The 24,566-nt window shown below is 38.7% G+C and overlaps 1 protein-coding gene across 1 annotated transcript in view; it reads right to left on the minus strand.

Moving 5' to 3' along the window:
• GRM8 (glutamate metabotropic receptor 8) overlaps positions 1–24,566 on the minus strand; it is an 836,758-nt gene that overhangs the window by 680,016 nt on the left and 132,176 nt on the right. The window contains exon 3 of the mRNA XM_054559748.2: positions 3,918–4,134. Within this exon, the coding sequence (XP_054415723.1) occupies positions 3,918–4,134 (217 nt within the window). The remainder of the gene's footprint in view (positions 1–3,917; positions 4,135–24,566) is intronic.

Consider the following 24,566-nt stretch of genomic DNA (forward strand, 5'->3'; position numbering starts at 1 on the left):
GAGAGTATGAGCCACTATAAGCCTTGGCAGCCTCCATGTGGCATTAAGCCTGCAAGTGCACAGACTGCAAGAGTGATGAGGCTTGGTACCCTCCGCCCACATTTCAGAGGATGTATGGAAAATCCTGGGCACCCAGGCAGAAGCCTGCTGATGGGGCAGAGCCATCACAGAAAACCTCTACAAGGGCAGTGCCAAGGGGAAATGTGGGGTTGGAGCCCCCACACAGAGTCCCCAATGGGGTAGTGCCAAATGGAGCTGTTAGAAAGAGGCCACGATCCTCCAGACTCCAGAATAGTAGATCCACCAGCAGCTTGAACCCAGGTTGAAGTGCATTGGTGCAATCTCGGCTGACTGCAACCTCCACCTCCCAGGTTCAAGCAATTCTCCTGCCTCAGCCTCCCAAGTAGCTGGGACAGCAGGCACATGCCACCATGCCTGGCTAATTTTTGTATTTTTAGTAGAGACTGGGTTTCACCATGTTGGCCAGGCTGGTCTCAAACTCCACCTCAGCCTCCCAAAGTGCTGGGATTACAGGCATGAGCCATCACACCCAGCCTGGACTTTTGAGTTAATGCTACAATGAGTTAACATTTGGGGGAGCTATTGCAATGGAAAAGGACATGAGATTTGAGAGGAGCCAGGGTGGAATGATATAGTTTGGATATTTATCCCCACCCAAATATCATGTCGAAATGTAATCCCTAATGATGGAGGCAGGACCTGGTGGAAGGTGTTTGGGTCATGGGGGCAGATCTCTCATTGCTTGGTGCTGTCTTCAAGATAGTGAGTTCTCACAAAATCTGGTCATTTAAAAGTGTGTTGCACCTCCTCCCCTTGCTCCTGCTTCACCTTCTGCCATGACTGTAAGCCTCCTGAGGCCTCCCCAGCAGTGGATGCCACTATGCTTCCTGTACAGCCCACAGAACCATGAGCCAATTAATAAATCTCTTTTCTCATAAATTACTCACTTTCAGGGATTTCTTTATAGCAATGCAGGAATGGCCTAACACACCTCCATTGTCTAGAAAACTAAGGATAAAATAAACACCCTATGATTTGGAATAATCATGTGTCTATGTCAAGCCTTCCAAATTTGTCTCCCATAATTCACTAAACAAACTATGATCCAGTCAGTAAAACCGTGCTGTTTGCTGATACCAAATATGGTTTTTTTTTTTCCTTCTCCAGCAATAATCCTGTAGTCAAGAGATGCCTTGGGATGACACTAATAACAGCTGGGATATCAAGGGGCTATTTGTCTTTATCAAGTGCCTCCTGGCCCTCTCCCATTCAGAAAGATCTCAACTAGGGAAGAGCCATCACTGAGGTCTGATGATGACCACCATACACTCATAAACTTCATTCTCCCAGATTCGCAAAGGACACTTCCACAAGTCTGATTTTTTTTAAATGAAAAACATTCTAATCAAACTGTACAAGCAATTTATCACTAACCCAATTTTCATTTCACCATCATTCCATTATGATCTGCTTGAGTTAATCAGAGGTAAGAGAGAGGAAGCCTCAATTTATACTGAAACTTCTTAGCAATCGATGTTGCTAAAGACAAATTCAGAACAAAGTACAGAAAACATTATGAGTTGGGAAAATATACAATTTTATTAATGGGCAGACACTCCAAAAAATTGAATGTATACATCTCCTTCTCAGTCAAGCTACTGAGGTTTTTTTTAAAAAACACACTACTAACATGGTGACAGATGTCATCAATGTTGTAGTAAGAGCTGTAAATGTTACAGAACTAATGAATTTTCATTAGAGACATCAGATAATTTCAGAATGGGTTAAGTTGCTACCATTTGCCATTCCCATTAATATCATTGTCATGTAAAAGGTTTAATTTTCAGCTATTTTTGTTCTAGATAAAACCTTTGTCATTAAAATGAGGGATGATTTTGATATTTAATATATTCCATGGCATACTCCAGTGTGGTACTAATTTGGCCTTTTCAGTATTCTGCATATTAATTGACAATCCATCCCTCCTCCATTCCCCAGATAAGTGAGAACTGAAATAGAATGGACAACCAATCAAGTCACAGAATACTGAAAAGATCAACACAGAAGAAATGTGTTGCTCTAATCAAGAGCATATACAAGGCACCAAAATTATTTTCTCCCATGCTAATGACTATGATAGAAACAGGAATAATGAATAGTACCATCTAAATCCTTTTATGTGACAGTATTACCAAAGCACAGCAATGCTCCCTAAAAAATAAAACTAAGTATTTCTTATTTTAGTCAAAAGAATAAAACTGTGGTTTCACTTAACTTTTAGAACAATTCATTTTGTTGGACTCTGCAACAATTGGCAGATTATGTCCTGTTTTGAATTTTTTATAGTAATCTATCTCATGCACACAAAATGTGTCCTCAAGTTGCAGAATGTCCAGGATCACTGTGGAAAACTTATTTCAATACATACTCTATTAGTTTCCTCCTCTTGCTAAATTATCACTCTGGTAAGAACTGACATCAGCTGCTTAAATAATACATTAACCCTGTTTCCAGAAGCTATTGTTTTCATTTGAGTGGGCATTTCCCCTAAGGATAAACTTTAGATTTTTACCCAAGAAGATAATATAATTTCTCATAATTTAGAGATCAATTGAATGTTTTGAATCAGTTTTATAGCAGTAATGATATAAATTCCCAGAGAGCAAAGATTATGGCATGATGCACACTTACAGCAGGTGTGAACAGTTGTCCAATTAAATCAATTAGCCCAATCTGCCCAACAAGACCAGGCCTTTCATACATTTTCTGCAATAGCACAAATGTAGAACAAATGTTAAAGATACTAAATATTGTGTATTATAATTTTCAATGTCCTACTATGTACAGAAAAGCTTGCAGTCATCTGTGAGTCTCTCAAGTGAAAATCCTATTTCAATAACATCAGACTTTTTGTCCTTGGTAATTATGGTTAAGCCCAAATCATTCCCATTATCTTTTTCTGAGTCGAGGCCTCTAAGAAAAACAATAAATTTATCAACATAATGTCTTCCTTCAGGCTCAAAATTACTGAAAAACAATCAATGGACACTTTAATTTTTCCACAAAATATTATTACTCTTATAGAAAAATGCATTCATTCTTAATAAGAATAATAGTACTTAAGTAACAATAACATATTTAATTCACAAAGATACGTTGTTGACAAATCAGCAGTTAAGATTTGTGCTCTAAGTTGTTCCTTTGTTTTGCTCTGTGTTTTCAAAGTAGTGGAATGCATTAACAACCTCATGGGTACACATACAAGATGGTGAAATGCCTAGACACTTGGATAAGCACCTTGAAAAAAAAGCTCAGGACGGACATCAGCAGTACCTCGTTGTAAACAAGTTTTTACATCTTGCCCTTCATCACACCCTAAGCTTCAGAGTTTTAAGAATAAAAACGCAAAAAGTCAAATATGACAATAAGAATATTGCTTAAGTATAGCCTTGGGGGCTACTTCAGCATTGTTTTAAGATGATTACTAGACTTAATCCCTCTAGTGTTGGATGTTAAATTCCACTGACTTTTTTTTAAATGTAATGACTTGCTAATGTAAACTTCCATCTAGAACAATCAAATAGTATGTCATTTATTCAAATTTACAGCGGCTCTAATGTGCCAGCAAACTCCCTTGTCAAAACAGACAACTTTAAAAAATGTTCACTTGAGTCAGGAGTCCTACTTCCTAAATTAGCACCAAAGTGTCACCTTGATAGACCTATGAACAACAAAATCATTTATAATAAACCCAGCTTCCCTCTAGAGTGGACAGCCTAGTTCATGCATCTGTAGGAGTTCTAATTATTCCCTACAGATAAGAGAGCACTTGGAGATGTTCAGGCATCAGCAATCTGTCACCTCCAAATACAATTATCTGATAAATATATGCTTACCAATCTCCCTCGAGATCTGAGTGAAGGCCTCCACACCGCTCTCACCATAGTTCCCCTCAGAAGCCAATGTTGACACATAATTCCATCCCAGTGCTGTCACGATGTCCACCATGGCTTGGGCTTGGTAGGAGTCAGGCGGAACCACTCGAGAGAAAAAGTCATACCTGGTGTTATCACTTAGCTCTGGGGCTGTGGATGCATAGCTGATTTGAGGTATCTGCAAAACAAATGATGGGTCATTTCAACCCATGAAGAATCTTGAAGAATGATGGATTGTCATACGAGCTAAACAGCCAAGGCTATACCAGAAACCTAAACATATCAACCTGAAGCCAAAATACAGTTTTATGATTACCAATTTAATTAGAAAGTATTTTTGAATGGCCCATAGGCTTACTTTCTCTCAATGCACAATATTTCTAAACAGTGAGAAAGAATTTCATTTTGCTTTAGTTTCCATCGTTTCTGGAGCCAAAGCAAAACATTTGTGCTTTTTGTTGATGTTGCTTTTTTAGTCTGTACATGATAAGCTCTGGTGCAGAAAGGAGAGAAAAATGAAGGCATATACTTCAGAAAAGGTCATCTCTGAAACTGGCTTTGGCTTTATAGGACATAAATGCTATACAATGACTAACAGGGAATTTAATATGAGATTTTTTTTACACTTGATACCATTCCAGTCTTAAGACTACATTTTTAGTAAATTATTGTAAATATATAGTTTTGCAAGTTCTATTGACTGTTTATTGATATAATCAGAGTGCCACAAAAAGATTTGAGAATTGCCAGCAGCCACATATCCTCTCATAGAAACATCATTCTAACCCCCTTCAAAACATCACAGAAAAGGGAATCCAGACCATAAATTCTTTAGAAGAGACTATTTTTCTTTTAATGGGGTGAATTGCCAGAAATTCTTCAAAACGAGGAATCCTATGTCATTTCTCAATAATGTGGGAGAGTGAGCTATGTGATTGTGTATAGTAACTCCTCTGCTGCCATGCTGTGGTGTGAGTGAAAGTTCAGAGATCAAAGTGACTCCAAGATGCCCTAACTCAGGTAGCTTAGTTGAAGATGCAGGTTTGACTTGTACATGAAAAAAATAACTTTATGCTACATCACATGTTGCAGCTAATGTCAGTGCTCAAAGAGGATGTCGGAGTTGCACTTCCATCTTTCCCCACAGGGCTGCACACTCTGGGATCCAAGACAGACGATTCCCAATCCATATAAACGTTTCAACTCCACCCTTGACATATTTGTAAAGCTCTCAACATCTAAATAACCTTCCTAAGTCTAGAGAGTCCTATTCCCTACTAGTGGCCAGTGAAATAACAGTGAAGTTCCTAAAACGTAAAAGTCACGCCGGGAGCAGCAGCAGAGCAATGTGCTTGGAGCTGTCCATGGTGCTGACCATTCATTCAGCTTCCATGTAACTTGGATCCACCTGCATTGGCCATAACAATGAGTACCCAGAATAGCGTGGCCCATTTAACCCCAAATTCTTTCTGGTTCTGTTCTCCTAGTGGGGACTGTGTTAACTTATTTGTTAACACTGTGGGACCATGAAAACCATCTGACCCACCTCCTCCTGCCCTTTGCCTTCTCTGCCAGATATACTGGCCTTACCTTGACAAATTTTTCCCCTGGTTAGATTTTGTGACTCCATAGTACATGACTACTCGCAAGGACACCCCTCCAAATCTCAAACCACACACCAAATCTTGCCCTTTTTCACCTTTTCTTGTTTGTTTTCAGAGGACCTGGGAAGGAAACCATGGATAACTTAGTGAGATCTACCTCTTACTAGGTAAAAATTTCCCAAATATCAGAAGTATGTGCATTCCTATATTCTAACGAAAATAAGTCAGCCATCTGACTTTCACTTTAGAAGAAATTCTATGTATGTGCGAGTAGGGGTTGTGTGGGGGGAAGGGAATAGGGGAGCATTCTATAGCAAATTATATAGCACTACACCATTTCTTTGTCCTATTTGGATACTGATACTCCCACTTCCTGAGCTACTAAGAGTCCAGCAGTAAAATGACTTACACAACTCCCACCCTGCCTACAATAATGAGCCACCCTTTCTAAAAATGAGCAGAAAGTGTGAAAATTGAGTGTTTGAAACCAAAACTAATTATCTCAAATTACTACCTTCAGTCAGTCACTTCCAGGCTGTTTAATTAGCAGTCAGCCTCATGTTTAGGATTAATTAAACAGGTGTAAAGGGTATATAAAATAAAAGTGCAGATAGAAGATGGTTGTTTGATTAATTCAGTAATGGATTTTCTCCCCAAAGTCTTGAAGAGTTTTCTCTTTGCAGATCAATGTGTGGGAAAGTAATGCGAGAGTATGTTTGTATTTTTATTTTTTCACTCTACAATAATACACATCAGGGTATATGAATAATATTTCAAGACAAGTTTTCAAGTTTTCATGAAGTCACATCTCATTTTTATTTTATTGTGGTAGACCACTAAGCATTGGTTCATTAAGCATTTTAATTTCTGTGCCAGCATCCCCAGTATTTCTACCACCCACAAATTAAACCCCTACTGGCAACTGACGTAGAAATTTTTTAAAGACCTGGAATGTTTCCTTTTATTTTCCCTACATCAAATCCACTGTAACTACCCCGTTAACCTTGGAGGTTTCATCTACCAGAAACACAACAATGGCAAAAAAGGTGGTGAACGGTGAAGAGAAGTGGAGGAAAAAAATGAAAGGAAAAAGAAGGAAAGCATCCCAAGAAAAGAAGTTGCTAGGAAAAGCACCCATTATCAGTTCCCCCATCCTTCAAAAAAAGTAGTGTCTTTTACAAGCCTCTGTTAACTCCCATTGCCAATGTAAAGGATAAAATACAAACTCTTCGGTCTGGTCCACAAAGATCATCAGATTCTGTCTCATCTTCCTCCCCTGACCTGTACCTTCTCTCCATATTCTCACAGCATCTGCATCCTTCTCCATACCAGGGAGATTTAATGCTCTCCTCTATCTAATGATCTTCTACATAAATTCAATATCCAGCTCAAAAGTCACCTCCACCTGGGGACAGTTTCACTAACTCCATCAGGCAGAGTTGTCTTTTGCTATTCCTGTCTTCCAAAGCCTCAACCATCTAACATTAGAATCATGATTCTGCTGGCTTATGATCCTCTCAAGACCAAGCAGGGTCTCTGTTTCTTTATTTGGCATCCCCAACACCAGGCAGAGCAAGTGCTCAATGAATGTTTGAGGGCAATTAATTAATTAAACTGCTGCAGGAAATTTAATACAGCTTCTTCCCCACCACCTCCTCCCTTGCATTCCACCAATATATTGTGCAGGCTATTCTCCATTTGACCCTCCTGATCCTTCCCTATCCTGCCAAAGACCCTAGGAGGCTGCTCTCTATGACCATACTGCCTGGGCTTCCTTGCCTCTGGCTTCTAGTTGAGTTTGACCCAGAGGCACTAGCAGAACATGGGAGGGCTAGGGGCAACAGAAAGAAGTTAGAGTATTTATCCCCCAGCTTCTTCTTCCACTGACTCAGTGTTTCTCCACCTAACCCCTTACCCACAGCTAAAGCTTTTGCCAGATTCCAGTGACCGCTCTGTACCATTGCCCCTGTAAGGTCTCCCCACTGCTGTTGGCTCCTAAGCACTTCATCATCCCTTGTTTTTTTCTAACTGTGCCCACACTTACAAATAATCTTTTTGTGAACTGCTCTTTCATTACCCCTGGGTGTGCCAGAAGCCTGATGCACACTCCCCTATGACAAGTCTCTGTAGAAGACAACACTGCTGTGGCTCCCCAGTCTCAGCCCTGCCCTAACTTCTTAGCCCTTCTCTAGCCACCTGCCCTTCCAGCCTTCTCTACCACTGTCCTTAGGTGACTTTCTCATTTCCTTTCTCCTTCATTTCCCTAAGGCATCCTATTGCATATTTGAAAATACCTGTCATTCTGCTTTCCTTCATTTCTTATTTTCTTTGTGCTGAGACTTCATAAAAATATCATATGTGCTTAAATAAGGCAATATTTCTATTACTCAAATGAAGCATATTTGAGTCAATTAATTATACAACTCAGGACACTCATCATCCTCTTTTTTTAAAAAAATTGTTTTAGATTCCACTTTTCTAATAATTACTTCGGTTAGGAAAAACGCTTTTTCTTCTCTCACTGTATTCTCACTTCAGCCTACGGAAGAGGAGCTTCCTACCCCCTAACTCCACCCTCTTTGGGAGCTCCAGAACAAATATTTCCTCTCTCACTCTCCATTCCTTTACTGACTTTCCCCAACATGGAGGGGGAAAGAAATCAAAGCCAGAGTTCTATGTTTATTGGGCAAAAGGGGATAGCAGGCTCTCCCTTTATTCTCTGACCTGTCCACATATATCTCAGGCTTCTTTTCTCTATAATGTCAAGAGACCATGCTGGGCCTCAATTCTTGGAAAGGAAGCCCACCCTCTTCTCTCCATATTCCACTGGCAACCAGACATTTGAGAAATACTTGAAGTCCATGCTACTCACTGCCAGTGGACTTTAAGTCTTCTGTGCAGGCAGAAGTGGGTCCCAAGGTTGAGATGTGGTGCAACAGTAGGAGGCACAGGTTCAAGCTGAATTATCTCGAATGCAGTTCTTAACAGATAGTCATGTGCCTGGGGAGTTATTTGGTGCTTGCCCAGCTGTTAATAAAGCTAATTACTTAATCTACATTTAACTAGCTATTCTGTGAATATTGGACTTGCAAACTCTGAGAAATTCCAAAAATTTGACTTGGATCTCAAGGAGATTAAAATTATATTTCAAAAGAAATTCATTTACATATATTATTAATAGGAGTTAGCAGAGATTATTGTCTTCTAGTGTCTGTTCTCCTTCTAGATGAAACCTCCAGTTTTTACCTAGCCACCCAGAACATGACTACATTTCCTGGCCTTCCTTGAAATGGTAAGTGAAGCTTCTGAAAAGGATCCTTAAAGGGAGAAGGCATGCCTTTTTCATGATCCTCCCTCTTTCTTGCTGGCTAGAATTTGGACATAATGCCTGGAGCTCCATTAGCCATCTTAGGCTATGACTTAGCAATGGTGGAGCAAAAAGCCACACCCTAGTCCAAGCCACTGTGATATCTGGATTCCTAAAGCCACTTGACTCTTCTTCCTGCTTCCATTCATGCTCTTCTCAAATCTATGCCACACCAGCAAGAAAACTGGTATTTTACAAAAATAGATCTTAAAGGCTGGGTGCGGTGTCTCACACCGGTAATCCCAGCAGTTTGGGAGGCTGAGGTGGGTAGATCACCTGAGGTCAGGAGTTCCAGACCAGCCTGGTCAACATGGTGAAGCCTTGTCACTACTAAAAATACCAAAACTTAGCCAGGCGTAGTGGTGGGCGCCTGTAATCCCAGCTACTCAGGAGGCTAAGACAAGAGAATCACTTGAACCCGGGAGGCAGAGGTTGCAGGGAGCCGAAATCACACCATTGCAATCCTGGGCACCAAGAGTAAAACTCTGTCTCAAAAAAAAAAAAAAAAAAAAATAGATCTTAGAAAAATCTTGCTTAGAGTCCTTCAATCATTTCCCCATTGCCCTTAGGATATAGCCCAAACCTCCTATCACAGGATCCTTTGAACTGGCAACTGACCACCTATCCCTCTCACTCACCTGATCCAACCACACTGGCTTCCTTTTTGTTTCACCTCCAGCACTCATACCTATCACCACATTTTCCCAAGTAAGTCCTTCCTGGCCTTTCTCATCCTTCAGCCTCAGCTCAACAGACCTTCCCTGACCACCCCATCTAGTGTTGTCTCCTCACCTTCCATTATGACCTCATCACCCTACTTATTTCCTTCCTCTTTCACCACCTGCATTAATTTGTGTATTCTGTTTCCCCTACTAACATGTAGATTCCACAGGGTTATTTTCTGCATTGTTCACAGATGTAACATGAGCTCCCAGGAGATAGTAGGTGTTCAATAAATATTCATTGAAAGTAAAATGAGCCCATCCATCCATTAATCAAGAACCCCTTTTGTTATTTTCTTCTATGTATCCTAACTTTGAAAGAATTTTCTATAAAACTATTTAAGTTAAAACACCACCCATTTCCCATATTTTTAATCAAAGATCTGTTCAGCTGCAAAACTTCTGATCAGCACAAGGCATCTGTTTTTACCAAGCTGAAGTGATAGAATTCCACTTCAAATCACCGAAGTGCCGCTTCAGTTGTAGCCTGTGCAGTCTCCTCGTAGGGAAGCTTACAACTGCCACTTTGCTTTTTGAAATGCCAAAACTGGCCATGAAAACTTCATAACTATCTTGGCAAACACCTTGAGAGCCCACGGACTTCAATGTTTCATTAAAGAATAAAAATTACATTTGTAATCAAAGGCCAGCATCATATTTAATCATTTACCCCTTCTTGCTTATCTTTATCTGTAAGATGGATATTCCAGACAGGGAAAAAAGTGCTCACATCTCCCCCAAACCAACTGTCTCTCTCCATGTTGCCTTCACTGAGCCTTACTGTACATGACTGAGTGATGAAATAAAGGATTTCTGAGGCTCCAAGGGGCTCAGAGACTTTTAGATACCAGAAATACTCTTTTTGTGGCCCAAGGAAGAACAACTTCAGCTGCCTCAAGGTTTCCCACTGCTTGCACATCAAAATATTGCGAAAAGCTTGAAACTTGCCTTGTCTATTCAAAATGCCATAAGTTTTGCATCTGTTCACCACAGTTACTGGTTTGCTAAATATCCCAAGGAAGCCAAGACACCCCCGACAAGGCTAGCAAAAAGCCACCTAAAGCACAGCTTAGAAGAAGCTCCTCCGAATTCTAGGAAATTTCAATCTTTCTGCAAGAAACTTGCATACATCTGAGTACAGATTTGCATACAGAAGACAATTTAAGACCTGAATCACATATATTTTCACCATGAAAAAGGGTTTTTTTGGTTCCTCCTCCCTGCCAAAAAAGGTTTTTTGTTCTCTGCAAACAACCTTGTCCATTGATCATGGAACTTAATTGGTGAAGCAGGTCGGCGGGGTGGGTTCTTTGTGCTACTCAATAACATCATTGGTTTTTTCCAGTGAAAGATCAGCTTGAAGCCACATTCTTCCCTTAGGGGGTAGTGCTTGCCCAAGCACTTTTCCAGTGATGGTGGTTAGCAACAGCGGCCATCAGGATGATAGCTTCCTACCACCTGGCCTCGGGGTAGATTTGTTTTTGCTGCAAAACTCAGGTCAAAAAAAAGCATAATTATTATAGCCATTAACTTTGTCTTTTTATACTTGACTGCTCTCTAGTATTAAAACTACTAGTTGCTTGTGGCAAAACATCAGTATATAATCAGAAATTAGATATAAACGAGGAGTTAGGGCTAGAAGTCAATGTCCAGCACTGGCCCAACTCTCCCGACACTGCCCTGAGCTTTCATGCTCCTCCCACCTTCATGAAAATAGGCTAAAGAGAGGGAAAAGAAGAAAGGAAATGTAAAGCCAGAGTGTGAAACAAAAAAGAAGATGGATGACTACCCCAAGTTTGCATCCAAAAACACGAAGTAGTAGTATTCCTTCCCCAAATCAGGATTGGCTCAGAATAATCCTGTCCTCATAGTTAACATAGTTATTAAGATTCCCATTTGTACAAGTTGGTGTCAAATAGGAAATTCAGTCTCTGACCTTTTCTTCTCAGTTGAGTTCCCATAGTTGATTCAGAGGAGGATGTGAGCCTTTGGGTTTTGATGCACAATGGAGTTTAACGAAAGCAAAGGAGAGGAAGCCTACTGAAATGGGAAATCATGGGGTCAAGGAGAGCCAGGAGTACACTATATTGCACCATATTTTTATCTATCTCCCCAACATGAGCTCATTAAGACCAAGCAAAGCTTTACATACACACCTGCACCAAAGGGGCCTGTGGTTAGTTAACACAGCTGAGTGTAACACAGTTAGTAGGTTTAAGGTCATGAGTTGAATTCCATTATGGGCAAAGACCACACCCCTCACCAGAACCTTCCTTTCACAAATGAAGAGCACACTAACAAAGTCAACCAGAGAGAGGAGAGACAAGATCAATCCAGTCTCACTGCTAGATGAATAATTCAAAGATGGTTTGCTACTAATGGTGAACCTAAAATTTTAGCAGCAAATCATGAGAGACACACTTTCTTCAAGACATAGTGTGTTTTTGTATCTATATCTGCCTGAAAGTATAAATATATATTACACTTACAAAGTAATACGTTGATTTCAGATAATTCATTTGAATAGACCATTGAATTGTAAAAGGGTACATTTTCTCACCTCCTTTTCATGGGTATTGTATGAGTCATAGAGGCAAAGAAAACAAATGACTCAAGGAGACTAAATAAAGGGACTATTTTCAAGGCAGGAGCAGCATATAGGGAAGGCAGTGGAAAGCCACAACCCAGAAGGAGTCAGAGGTCGAGGTTGGCAGCTGTTACCCACGAGCCCTAAGAGAGAGAGCAGTTACAGAGTCATGAACGGAAGCCACTTTAAGGGGAGCAGTAATCTCTCTAAAAGGACACAGCCAGCCCCTGGCAACCTCTAAAGGAAATTACATTCTGACCTCTCCCTCATACACACCTCCTGCTGGGTCTCCCTCTGACCAAATCTATTGGAAGCCAGAGAGCAAGAGAACTTGACTTTGCCTGCACAAAGGAACCTTCCACGGCAGCCAGCAGACAGCAAAAGAAAGTGGTTGTGGCAGGCCAAGCAGAAGCTATCTAGCCCAGGCACCATTAATCATTGCTCACTGGACATGTGAACTAAATGTATGGAGAGCTGTGCAGATTTTCAGTTTCCTACATTATATTACTCTTTCATAATTTGATGCTTTCAAATATTTTTGACAGAAAATCTACACTAAGACATTTTGATTTGGCTATTGAAAATCCCAATCCTAAGATTAGACTAATGAAGTCTGGATTTCTTATGGAAAATAACTAATACCATGTTTTAGAAAGAAATGTAATGATTTTAATCAAATTGGTAATGGCATTTTGACTTCTAACCTGTTTATTTAAAAGAAAAGAGAAGCAATCTATGAACATGAAATAATTTACATATAAGCAACCATAATTTTACCCTATAAGATTAATAAACCTTTTTATTTTACATCTGCTAATTACATTTTACAATGAGAAAGCACAACAGCTCCTTAGGAAAAGAATTGTTCTAATCCATCAAGTCACTAGTACTGTGGGGATTTTTAAGCCTAACTACCCTAAAAGTTTTACTAGGAAGTTGGATTTAAAACCTTCACTTTCAAAGAAAGGGACTTTAGGCTAGGCCCAGTGGCTTTCATCTGTAATCCCAGCCTTTTGAGAGGCTGAGGCTGTAGGATCCCTTGAGGCCAGGAGTTTGAGACCATCCTGGGCAACATAGTGAGACCTCCATCTCTATAAAACATTAAAAAATTCGCCAGGCATGGTGGTGCACCTGTAGTCCCAGCTACTTGGCAGGCCGAGGCTGCAAGATCACTTGAGCCCAGAAATTCAAGGTGACAATGAGCTATAATTGCACCACTGTATTCCAGCCTGGGTGACAGAGAAAGACACTGTCACTCAAAAAATTAAAAAGAGGACTTTAATATTCCAACTAATTTTAGCCTTTCTCTAGTTTATAGCATCTCCTTATCTTCAATTTTGCCTTTTTAAAAAATTGAACAGTTTTATTTAAATTTCCATATATTTCAGTACTCTGTGATTCTAAAAAATTATAATCAGTGCATATGCAAAATTACACAGAAATTTAAAAAGCTAAACCAATACATACACTTCTTCTAATAGTTAAATTAAATGTTTTTTAATGACTACTTTTTTATTAATTCATTCAACAAATTAGCTCCCACTACATGCCAGACATGGTGACAGGCCCTGCAGACAGGACTGTAAACAACACATGGTCCTCCCAGCCCCATGGAGCATATGACTAAATGGAAAAAGCAGGCATTCAATAAATAATCAACCAAATAAACATTTAACCGCAATTGTAATGGTTGTTGTGAAAGCTATGAACCTGCCGCTAAGAGTTACAGGGCCACTCACCTGGTCCGCAAAGGACAGGGCAAGCTTCCCTGATGAAGTGACATTAAGCTGACACATTGAAAAATGAAGAAGAAAAAGGAATGAACACTAAACACCAGCCACAGATTGCCTCTCACTTGAGATCTCCTTCAGATGTGTATACTACCCAATTTGCAGAAATGAAGAGCATAGGCAGTCTACTGACAGGTACTTAATTTTAGAAAACTTGCCACAGGCTGAAAAATATTAAACCATAGACCACCATCTCCCATGCTTATTACAAATAATGTTTTCAAATACTATATGCATAACTGGGGTTCTTATGCCAGAACTATCAAGAAAATGCTACGTAATTTATCAGCAGGAACTTGCGTTACATTCTCACAGATCTCTGAGTCCTGAGGCTTGTAAGGTTAAGGCATGAATAAATGAATGGACAGATGAAAGGTAAACAGATGAATGAAAACAGAAGACACTAAGAAGCAACTTTAAGTCAAGAGCCCAGAAAAAAAAATAAATGTATACTTATATTACTTATAAGCTCTAATATTTGCTTCCTTTCTTAGGAAAGTAAAAAATAAGTGATTGAAAAGTAGGAGGAAACTCTCTTCTTTGTACTCAGGCAGTGAAGGCTTTGGGATAGGACTTCAAGCTATATGAGAAGCAGGTTAGAACTAATTCTAAAAGAACCTGGCTTGGCTTTGCTTTGCTTTGTTTGTTTCTTTACAAGGTAATATACATTTTCTGCACCTCTTAAGAGGAGGAAAGAGAAATACATGGATCTGTCCACCTCTGGAAACTCTGCTCAGTGAGGCAGCATCCCAGGGAGACACGGAGAATTGCATTTCCTGATTTCATTCTTTCTATTTCTGCCAGTTTCTTTGATACCTTCTTGGTAAAGTTTCCAAGCAGTTTGGGATTTCAAGATGAAATCTCGGATTATTCTTCAAAAGAAAAAGTAGGGGAAGTTTTGAAATGAGCTGCTTAAGACAGTGAAAGTTTTCTATAAAGTGATTTTCTTACATGAGTACAAAAAATAATAAATTACATTGTGTTATAATAGAAAAACCAAAATGATGCCATGGCACTTTATTAGCATCATTTGCTAAGTTACTTAAAAATTTAACTCTTCCACCCAGTCATTCCCATCACTGCTGACTTCAAACTATCACCTAGCATTTAATTTTCCTCTTCTGCTGATTTCCTTACTGTGCAATCACTGCTGTGGTTCAATTTTTCTCCCAAGCATGTCAGCACTAGAACATTATAAGATAAAAAGTCAGTAATTATAACTAACAAATTGAAGTCAATAAACTTTAAGCTGGCAAATATTCCATTTAGACTGGCATTCTGCCAGCCAATAGTACATGATTTGACTCCTGCAAATAAAGAAGAATGTTGATAAGGACGTTTGTGCAAATAAGTTTCCTGGCTGGCAATTTCATGGATTTTTAGTGATTATCCATATTCACAAAATCTTGGTCTTCAAGTCATTATTTATCTCCCAGCTAGCATTCAGGTACTGATTCTGAACACCTAATAGCACTGGAAATTCTCATTTACTTTCTGTTACCTAAGTTAGTAAACTTAGTAGCTTAGAAGAAGGTACACATGAGGTTAAAGATCTTCATTCGAGCTCCATTTACACAGGGGGAAAACCCACTCAATTTCCAAAGACCAAATAGCTGATTTCATAAATGGCCATCATTGGTGATAGGAAAAGTTGATAGAAGGATGTAAATGACTCAGAGTCCTTTACTCCACTACATACTCCAGAATGCAAGGATATGTTCCTCTGAGAAGGCATCATCTCAGTATGACAAGTTTGGGGCAGGTTGGACAGCAATCACATAGGTCAACAGGGGAAGGTAAGTGCAAAAAGGGCTAGCCAAGTTCCCAAGTTCAGAAAGATCACATCTAAATACAACAGGTGATGGGGAGCAGAGGCAAGAACCAAGAAATGGGGCCAGGCATGGTGGCTCACACCTGTAATCCCAGCACTTTGGGAGGCCGAGTTGGATGGATCGCTTGAGGTCAGGAGTTCAAGACCAACCTGGCCAACATGGTGAAATCCCATCTCTACTAAAAATACAAAAATTAGCCAGGCATGGTGTCGTGTGCCTGTAGTCCTAGCTACTCAAGAGGCTGAGGTATGAGAATCACTTGAACCCGGGAGGCAGAGTTTGCAGTGAGCCAAGATTGTGCCATTGCACTCCAGCCTGGGTGACAGAGTGAGATCCTGTCTCTCTCTCTCTCTCTCTCTCACACACACACACACACACACACACACACACACAAAAGTAAGAAAGAAAAAAGAAAAGAAAAGGTAGAAGATGGCTGAAAGGTGTTCCAGGCAGAGGGGACAGCATCTGATAGAAACAAATCTATGAAAGGCTATAGATTGCTTAGGAAAAGCTAACAATTTAGTAGTCTTGGTGAAAGGTGTTCATGAACCCAGTTCAGTCTGCTTTCTGCTTGTTTGTTCTTGTTTTTCATTTCAACAAGTATTTGTTAAGCACTTACTATGTCAACACTCTCTTACTTGGCCTAAATGAGAACTCACTCTCCAATTTTCCTCTTAAATCTCTATCTCCTTTGTTGGCTATTCTTCCTTTGTTTCATCCTTTAAGTGTTAGTATTCTTTAGGATATGGCCTAGACTCTTTTGTTTTCACTTCATACCCACTCCAAACATATAAATGCAGTCTAAATCTCTTCAGTAAGTTCCAGACCCATGTCTTACTTATTTGACCTCTCTCTTAAGTGTCCAACAGGTATCTCAAAACAACATGCCCAAAACTTGTCACAAACACCAATCCCAGCATAAACTGAAGATCATCTGGTGCACCAGGGGTCCTCAAGTCATAGCTGGCCAATTGGCTGGGTTCCAGAATTATGTGAATGCCACACACTTCCCAACTATGAAGCTTCCAACTATGCAGCTGTCATCTCTGCATGGCTTTGGTCTGCCTTGTTTAGCCCTCTCTTTTTCATACCTCTCAGTGGCCAGTTGGCCACCAGAAATGAAGACTCTTTAAAAATTAAATTTAAGGTCCAAATTTCCTCTAGAGGAAAACATACGCTTATATGTTTTGGTATAAAAGATATGTTCACATTGCAAAAGATAAATTCAACAGTATTGACTACAGTTAACTGTGGCACTAAGTTTTCTCTACAACCTTGCTACTCAGTGCTGTTGGCAAACCAACTGCATCAGCATCAGCATCACCTGGGATCTTCTTAGAAATGTAGAATCTCAGGCCCCACCTCAGAACTACTGAATGAGACTTTGAATTTTAACAAGATCTCCAGGTGATTCCTGTTCACAATAAAATTGGAAAAGCTCTGCTATAGTATGAAACATTGAATGTGTACTCAAGAGCCCTGTTTCCTTTTGAAATTTTTCCATATCATGCTCAAAGGGATTTAAACACATTCATTGCAAAGATTATTTTTGTAGCTCTGCATGTTGTCCTCATGAGGAGATATAAAAGCTCCCTCTAATTCACTTTATGAAGAAGTTGATGCCTTGAACATTATGTTCATTTATCCTAGGGTGAACATCTCCTGATCATTAGAAATTTCTTTTCAAAAATATTCTGCATCCAAATTTCTGTTTTTAAGAGTATTATGTTTCAGTTCTTGCATCAAATGCTAGCATGGAGTTTATTTTTAGTGTCATGATAAATCTATAGACCAGTGAATATATCATATCAAGCATTGAGTCAGTAAAAGCTTTTTAAATATATTTCTTACTTATTTGAAAATAACAGATGAGTTTTTGAAAAATAAAAATTTGGCAAAGCCTGCATGATGAAATGCCAAATAAAAGATGCAATGTACCTTGTCATCGATACATTTTCCATAGCATTCATATGCAGCAGGATAATTTAGTAAGATATTCATTTCTGTCTGATTGTTACTGCTTTAGGAGATGGATGAAAAGATTTCTTTTCCTTTGTGCCCTCCACATGAGCAATCAAGCCTGCATGTCTTGGTGAATTAGCTCATTTTCAGGAGACTTGGCCTATAGAGGTTATAGAGCTGAACTACTAGAGGAGGGGCATCTCCCAAGGTTTGAGGAGGAAGAATTGGAAATGGAAATAGAGGGAGAGAATAGTACTTCACCAGAGACTTGGGAATGAGGGAGATCTTCAGTTTCTTCCCTGGTAGTGCCTGAGAACCCGGGAACCCTCAAAGAAGCTCATTTCCCATGCTTGCCATAGAAGGAATGGAATCCCCCTCCTTTTAATAGCCCACAGGGGCTACAGTGAGTATCTCTGTGGTTAACTCCTCTGTACCTATATTAGTCCACTCTCACACTGTTCTAAAGAACTACCTAAGGCTGAGTAATTTATGAAAAAAACGTAGTTTAATTGATTCACAGTTCTGCAGGCTGTACAGGAAGGATGGCTGGGAGGCCTCAGGAAACTTACAATCATAGCAGAAGGCAAAGGGAAAGCAAGCACAGCAGGGGTGAGGGAGAAAGAGTGCATGCAAAGGGGGAAGTGCCACACACTTTTAAACCACCACATCTTGTGAGAATTCTATCATGAGACAGCACTAGGCGGATGGTCCTAAACCATTAGAAACCACCCCCATGATCCACTCACCCCCTACCAGGCCCCACCTTCAACACGTGGGGACTACAATTCCACATAGGATTTGGGTGGGGACACAGAGCCAAACCATATTAGGAGCCTTGGAAACTGAAGGTTAGGTCTCCAAACTGAATATGATTGAATTGTTGACACCCTAGTGAATGTGGCTCAGTGTCAGAATTATTTGATATCAAAGAAAAAAAGTCCATTTCACTTAAGTTTTGAAGAGCATATTCATTTCTTACACCTACTTTACCTTAAAGAGTAGGCTTATGAGCCGAGGCACTGGGATACACTGCTATTCTTCAGCAGATCCCAGGAAAGCACTTTGTACATAGCAGATAACACATGGACATTGTTGATTAACTGCTTACTAGCGACAGTAAAACAACTCAGGATTCCTGACTTTTAATATCAACAGTCTACCTAGTAAAACTGCTTCTCAAAAGCGTCCCACATTTTCGGTGCTTAAATGAAAATATACTTTTCTTTTTTTATGAGTAGCTGAATCCTTTTGCATAGACCATAACTTAGATATATGAAGACATTTATTGTCTTTCCAATTCTCTCTAATTTTCTAAATAATCTAAATATGTAAATGTCTCCATAATGCTTTGCTAGAGACTGTATGTAAACATCATTAGGCTTTCTATTTAAAAGAAAAGAAAAAGAAAAAACAAGAAAACCTCTTAGGCACGTCTGTCTTTTAAAAAAATACCATTTCAACCTCAAATTTGATAAGACATACACATTGCTTTTTGGATGCCCTTTAATTTTTTTAATTCTAAGAAAAAAAAATTGAGGAGATTTAAAGTAGTTTAAGATGACATTTAAGAATATAATCTAACTTAAATTAGGATTGAGGTACTGCAAATGTAGACTTTTTTTGGTTTACTTTTATTTTTTATTTTATTTTTTTTTCATTTACCCCATTTTCTTTTTTTTTTTTTTTTGCTATTATTATACTTTAAGTTTTAGGGTACATGTGCACATTTTCTCTTGTAAACACATAAATAGAAAGTAGGACAACAAGTAGAATTCAAGGTAGCTCAAAAAATGCAGGAGGAAAAACACTTGAAAAGAAAATGGAAATACTGAGATAAAAAAAAATTCACCACGTCATTAAAAGACTTTTTGGGAGAGGGACTGAGAAGAGTGGGGGGTAGATTAAATATACTGGTTGAGAAACCAGCATTAGAGAAGTAAGACTAGGGACTAAGGGTAAGGGGATGAGTGGAGAAGGCAGTGGCTTGAGTCAACGTTGAACTTCAGGAACAGGAGAAGAAGATGGGAAAGAGGAAAAGAAAGACTTTTAATCCCCTGTAGCAGGAGATGGAATAAGCAAAGAAGTCACTGTTTTCCCTCCAGCCTTCCATCCCTGCTAAGTGGCTACTATTGAATTAATCATCTGTAAGTCATCATTCTGGACTGGCATAGCCTTGGTTTAGGGTGTCTCATTTCATCCATATAATAGTCGCCAGGGCTACTGAGTCCCTTCAAAACTAGTAATTAGCCAGATGTTGCAATCAAACATGTCTGTGCCTATACAACTGCTATGGTTTGAATGTTTGTCCCCTCCAAACCTCACGTTGAAATTTCATCCCCAGTGTTGGAGGTGGGGCATAATGGGAGGTGTTTGAGTCCTGGGGGGAATCCTTCCTGAATACGTTAATGCCCTTCCAAGGTTGAGGGAGTGAGTTCTCACTCTGTTAGTTCCCTCAATAGCTAGTTATTTAAAAGAGCCTGGCACCTTCCCTCTGTCTCACATTTCCTCTCTGTGTGTGACCTCTGCACACTCTAGCTCCCTTTCTGCCTTCAGCCATGAGTGGAGGCAGCCTCAGGCCCTCATCAGATGCAGATGCCCAATCTTAAACTTTCCAGCCATCAGAACTGTGAGCCAAATAAACCTTTTTTCTTCATAAATTACTCTTAGCCTCAGGTATTCCTTTATAGCCATACAAAATGAACTAAGACAACTTTATTATTCTGCCCATGGTTTCTAATAAAACATTACCAAATTTTCTTCAAAAATTCCTCAGATCTATTTCAATATGGGTCAAATATTTTTCAAATATTTTGTAGAACGTATCTTTTTCTTCCCCATAAGAAACAGAAGCCATCAGTTAAAGATAGCTCTTAATTTCTCATCATCACATGACAAACCTTCCCTTCCTTCTTCCTTTCCCTTTCTCTTTCCTTTCGTTACAAGAAAAAATGTCACCTTTGCTATCTAAGGTGAAGCCTCAACTCTGCTCTGAATTGCACATGCAGCAGCCTTTTTGAGCTTGACACTATAGATTATTGCCTCTCTCTTTCAAGTCATTAACCACATACTTTCAACTGGGTCCTTTCTACTGGCATTTGCATATACTCAAGCCTCTCCAATTCAGAAAAAAATATTTTTAAAAAAGAAAAGAAACCATTACTCAACTCCTCATCCAACTCCAGCTCTCAAGCTAATATTTTTCTACCTTTTACAACCAAACTTTAAAATTTCAACTAAATACTCTCTCCATTGTCTTACCTCCCACTCACTTTTCAGCATTGAGACTGGCTTTTGTCCCAGGGCTGTATTCAAACTGCTCTAAGCAAGATCATAAAACTTTTCATGTCACAAAATCCAACGGTCAATTTGCTGTCCTCATTTCACTTGAATCAGCAGCATTAAAATCTGGACAATATTTTCCTTGGCTTCTACAACACGCTCTCTTGGTTTTCTCCTACCCCTCTAGATATTCCTTATTCATCATCCCCTCTAGTTCATCTTTATTTGCTTACAACTTAAAAGTGAGGTTCCCTGAGGCCTGACCTGAGCCCCAATTTTTTTGCACCCTTTCATTCTCACAAGATGACAATGTCCAACAAGTTTACGACTTTGATCACTGTCAGTATAACTACAATGCACAAATTTATCTCTGAAATAGTCAACTCAGACTTCTCTAAAACGCAAACCTACTACCAATTGGATAATGAACCTCCACTTAGAAATTTTAAATTTACCTTAAATTCAACATGATCAAAACTGATTGCACAGACTTGTGCTTCTGGCCAAAATGAAATAACTGGAACCAGAGGTATCCCCTACCCCTTAACAAAATATTAGGAAATCGAACTTAGGAGTACATAAAAATAATAAACAATGACAAGGAATGTAATCAATTCACCATATTAACAGTATAAATGCAAAACCATAATTGGTGTAGAAAAGGCATTTGAAAAAATTCAACATCCATTCACAAAATAGATAAATAAATAACTAAGTAAAGTCTCAGCTTATTAAGACTATACAGAAATAGCCTCAACATGATAATGGACATCTGTTGAAAAAATACATCTAAAATCATACCTAGTGGTGAAAGGCTCAATGCTTTTCCTGAGTCTGCAAGATGCAAGACTGTCCATTTCACTGGAAATTAGCAAACTGATTCTAAAATTTGTATGGAAATGCAACGAATTTACAACAGATACAACAATTTTGAAGAATAAGAGCAAATCTGAAGAATTCATTAAATGTTTTCTAAACAAACTATAAAACTACAGTAATCAACAAAGCAAAGGATTGGCATAAAGCTAGATATAGAGATTAACAGAAAAAAGTGAAGAGTTTAGAAATGGTAGGTTGAATTTCTATAAAGATGCCAAGAAAATTCAAAGAAGAAGGGATAACTTCTCAACAAATGGTGCTAGAACTGAATATCCATATGAAGAAAAAAGACACTTGATTCTCATACCATGCATAAAAATTAGTCAAAGTGGACCACTGACCTAAACATAAATAATAAAACTATACAGCGGTACACACAAGGATACAAAAATACTAGAAGAAAACCTAGGGAAAACTCTTCAGGACAAAACTCTTCTAGACAATGAATTCATGACCAAGACCTCAAAAGCACAAGAAACCAAAACAAAACTAGATAAATTAGTACTTAATTAAACTAAAAAACCTTAACACAGCAAAAGAAATAACAGAGTGAACAGAAAACCTGCATAATTAGAGAAAATATTGGAAAACTATGCATCCATCAGGGGACCAATATCCAGAATTGATAAGGAACTAAATAATTAAACACACACACACACACACACACACACACACACACACACACAAATAACTATTAAAAAGTGAGCAAAAGATGGTTTTCAAAAGAAGATACACAAAGGGCCAACAGACATTTGAAAAAATACTTTACATCACTAATCATCAGGGAAATGCACATTAAAACCTCAATAAGATATCATCATACACTAGTCAGAACCACTATTAAAAAGTCAAAAAATAACAGATGTTGGTGAGGATGCGGAGAAAAGGGAACGCTTATACACTGTTGGTAGAAATGTAAATTTTTACAATCTTTATGGAAAACAGTAAAGAGATTTCTCAAAGAATTAAAAGTAGAACTATCATTTGATCCAACAATCTCACTACCGGGTATCTACCCAAAGGAAAAGAAATAACTATATCAAAAAGATACCTGTACTCATATGTTTATCATAGCACTATTCACAATCTTTGTTAAAGATATGGATTCAACCTAAGTGTACATCAGTGGATGACTGGATAAAGGAAATGGGGTATATATGGACAACAGAATACCATTCAGCCGTAAAAATAGTGAAGCATGCGTTTTGCTGCAACATGAATGGAGCTGGAGGCCATTGTCTTAATTGAAATTACTCAGAAACAGAAAGTCAAGTATCCTGTGCTCCCACTTATAAGTGGGAGTTAAATAATGTGTACACACAGAGTATAGAATGGTAGGTCTAGTACACTCAGAAGGGTTGGGGAGAGAAACAGGGGGTGGGTGATGAAAAATTACTTAATGGGTACAATGAACATTATTCAGGTGATGGATACACTAAAAGCCAAGACTTCACCACTATACAATATGTCCATGTAACAAAATTGCACTTGTGCTCCTTAAATGTATTTAAATAATACTAATAAAACTATTAGAAAAACTTAGGTGAAAATTTTCACAAAATTGAGGTAAACAAAAGTGTTTAGAAAAGACACAAAAAGCACAGTTCATAAAGCAAATTAACAAATTGGAATTCACCAGAATGTGAAACCTCTTCACATATCATTATTAATAAAATATAAGTCAAGTCACAGATTGAGGAGAAAATATTTGGGAGATATATCTGATTAAAGACTTTTACCTAGAATTTTTAAAGAACTCTTACAACCCATAACAATACAAACAGTCCAAATTTTAAAATGGGTAAAAAACTTGAACAGAAATTCAGGAGAGAAGATATACAAATGTATAAATAAAAAGATGCTAAATCATATTACTCTTCAGGGAAATTAAAATTAAAATCAATGAGATATAACTACATACTTACTAGAATTCCTAAAGGTAGAAACTGACAATACCAAGTATGGGCAATGATGTGAAGCAACTTAAACTCTCCTACATTGCTGTTGAGAATGCAAATTGCTACAACCACTTTTGAAATAATTTGGCAGATATATATATCCCTTATGTGTGGGGGGGTATAAATCAAATACTCATTTACACTAGGTGCATATTATTATATGTAAGTTATTCTTTAATAAAGATTTTTTTAAACAATCAATGCCTGGTCTCTCCTTCCACCCCAGCACACACCCTTCAAAACCAAGTCCTCCTTAAGTTATTTGAATTCTTGGTATAATGTTTTCCTACTTCCATATCCTTCAACACTCATGTTCATGCAATCACTATATTCTGTTTACCTTCAAAATATCTCAGCGTCTTGAAATATCTTATCTCCACTGGCACCTTTAGGCCTATGCCCCATTAGCTCTTACTCACATCTCTTGTGACATCTCAGCAGGCACTCCCATGTCCTTCCAATCTATTTTCCACCCTCAGCCAAGTGCAGAACTCATTATGACAACCCTCTAAAAACTGTGCAATCCATACCATGATCAAAGAAAGCCTCATGTGGCCTGGCCCCTGCATGCCTCTCCAATCTATTTCTGTTATCCTCTAGGTCTCCACACTCCAGCACAGGAGCCTTTTT

The sequence above is a fragment of the Pongo abelii genome, chromosome 6 (assembly GCF_028885655.2).
Source record: "Pongo abelii isolate AG06213 chromosome 6, NHGRI_mPonAbe1-v2.0_pri, whole genome shotgun sequence".
In the NCBI taxonomy this organism is placed as follows: Eukaryota; Metazoa; Chordata; class Mammalia; order Primates; family Hominidae; genus Pongo; species Pongo abelii.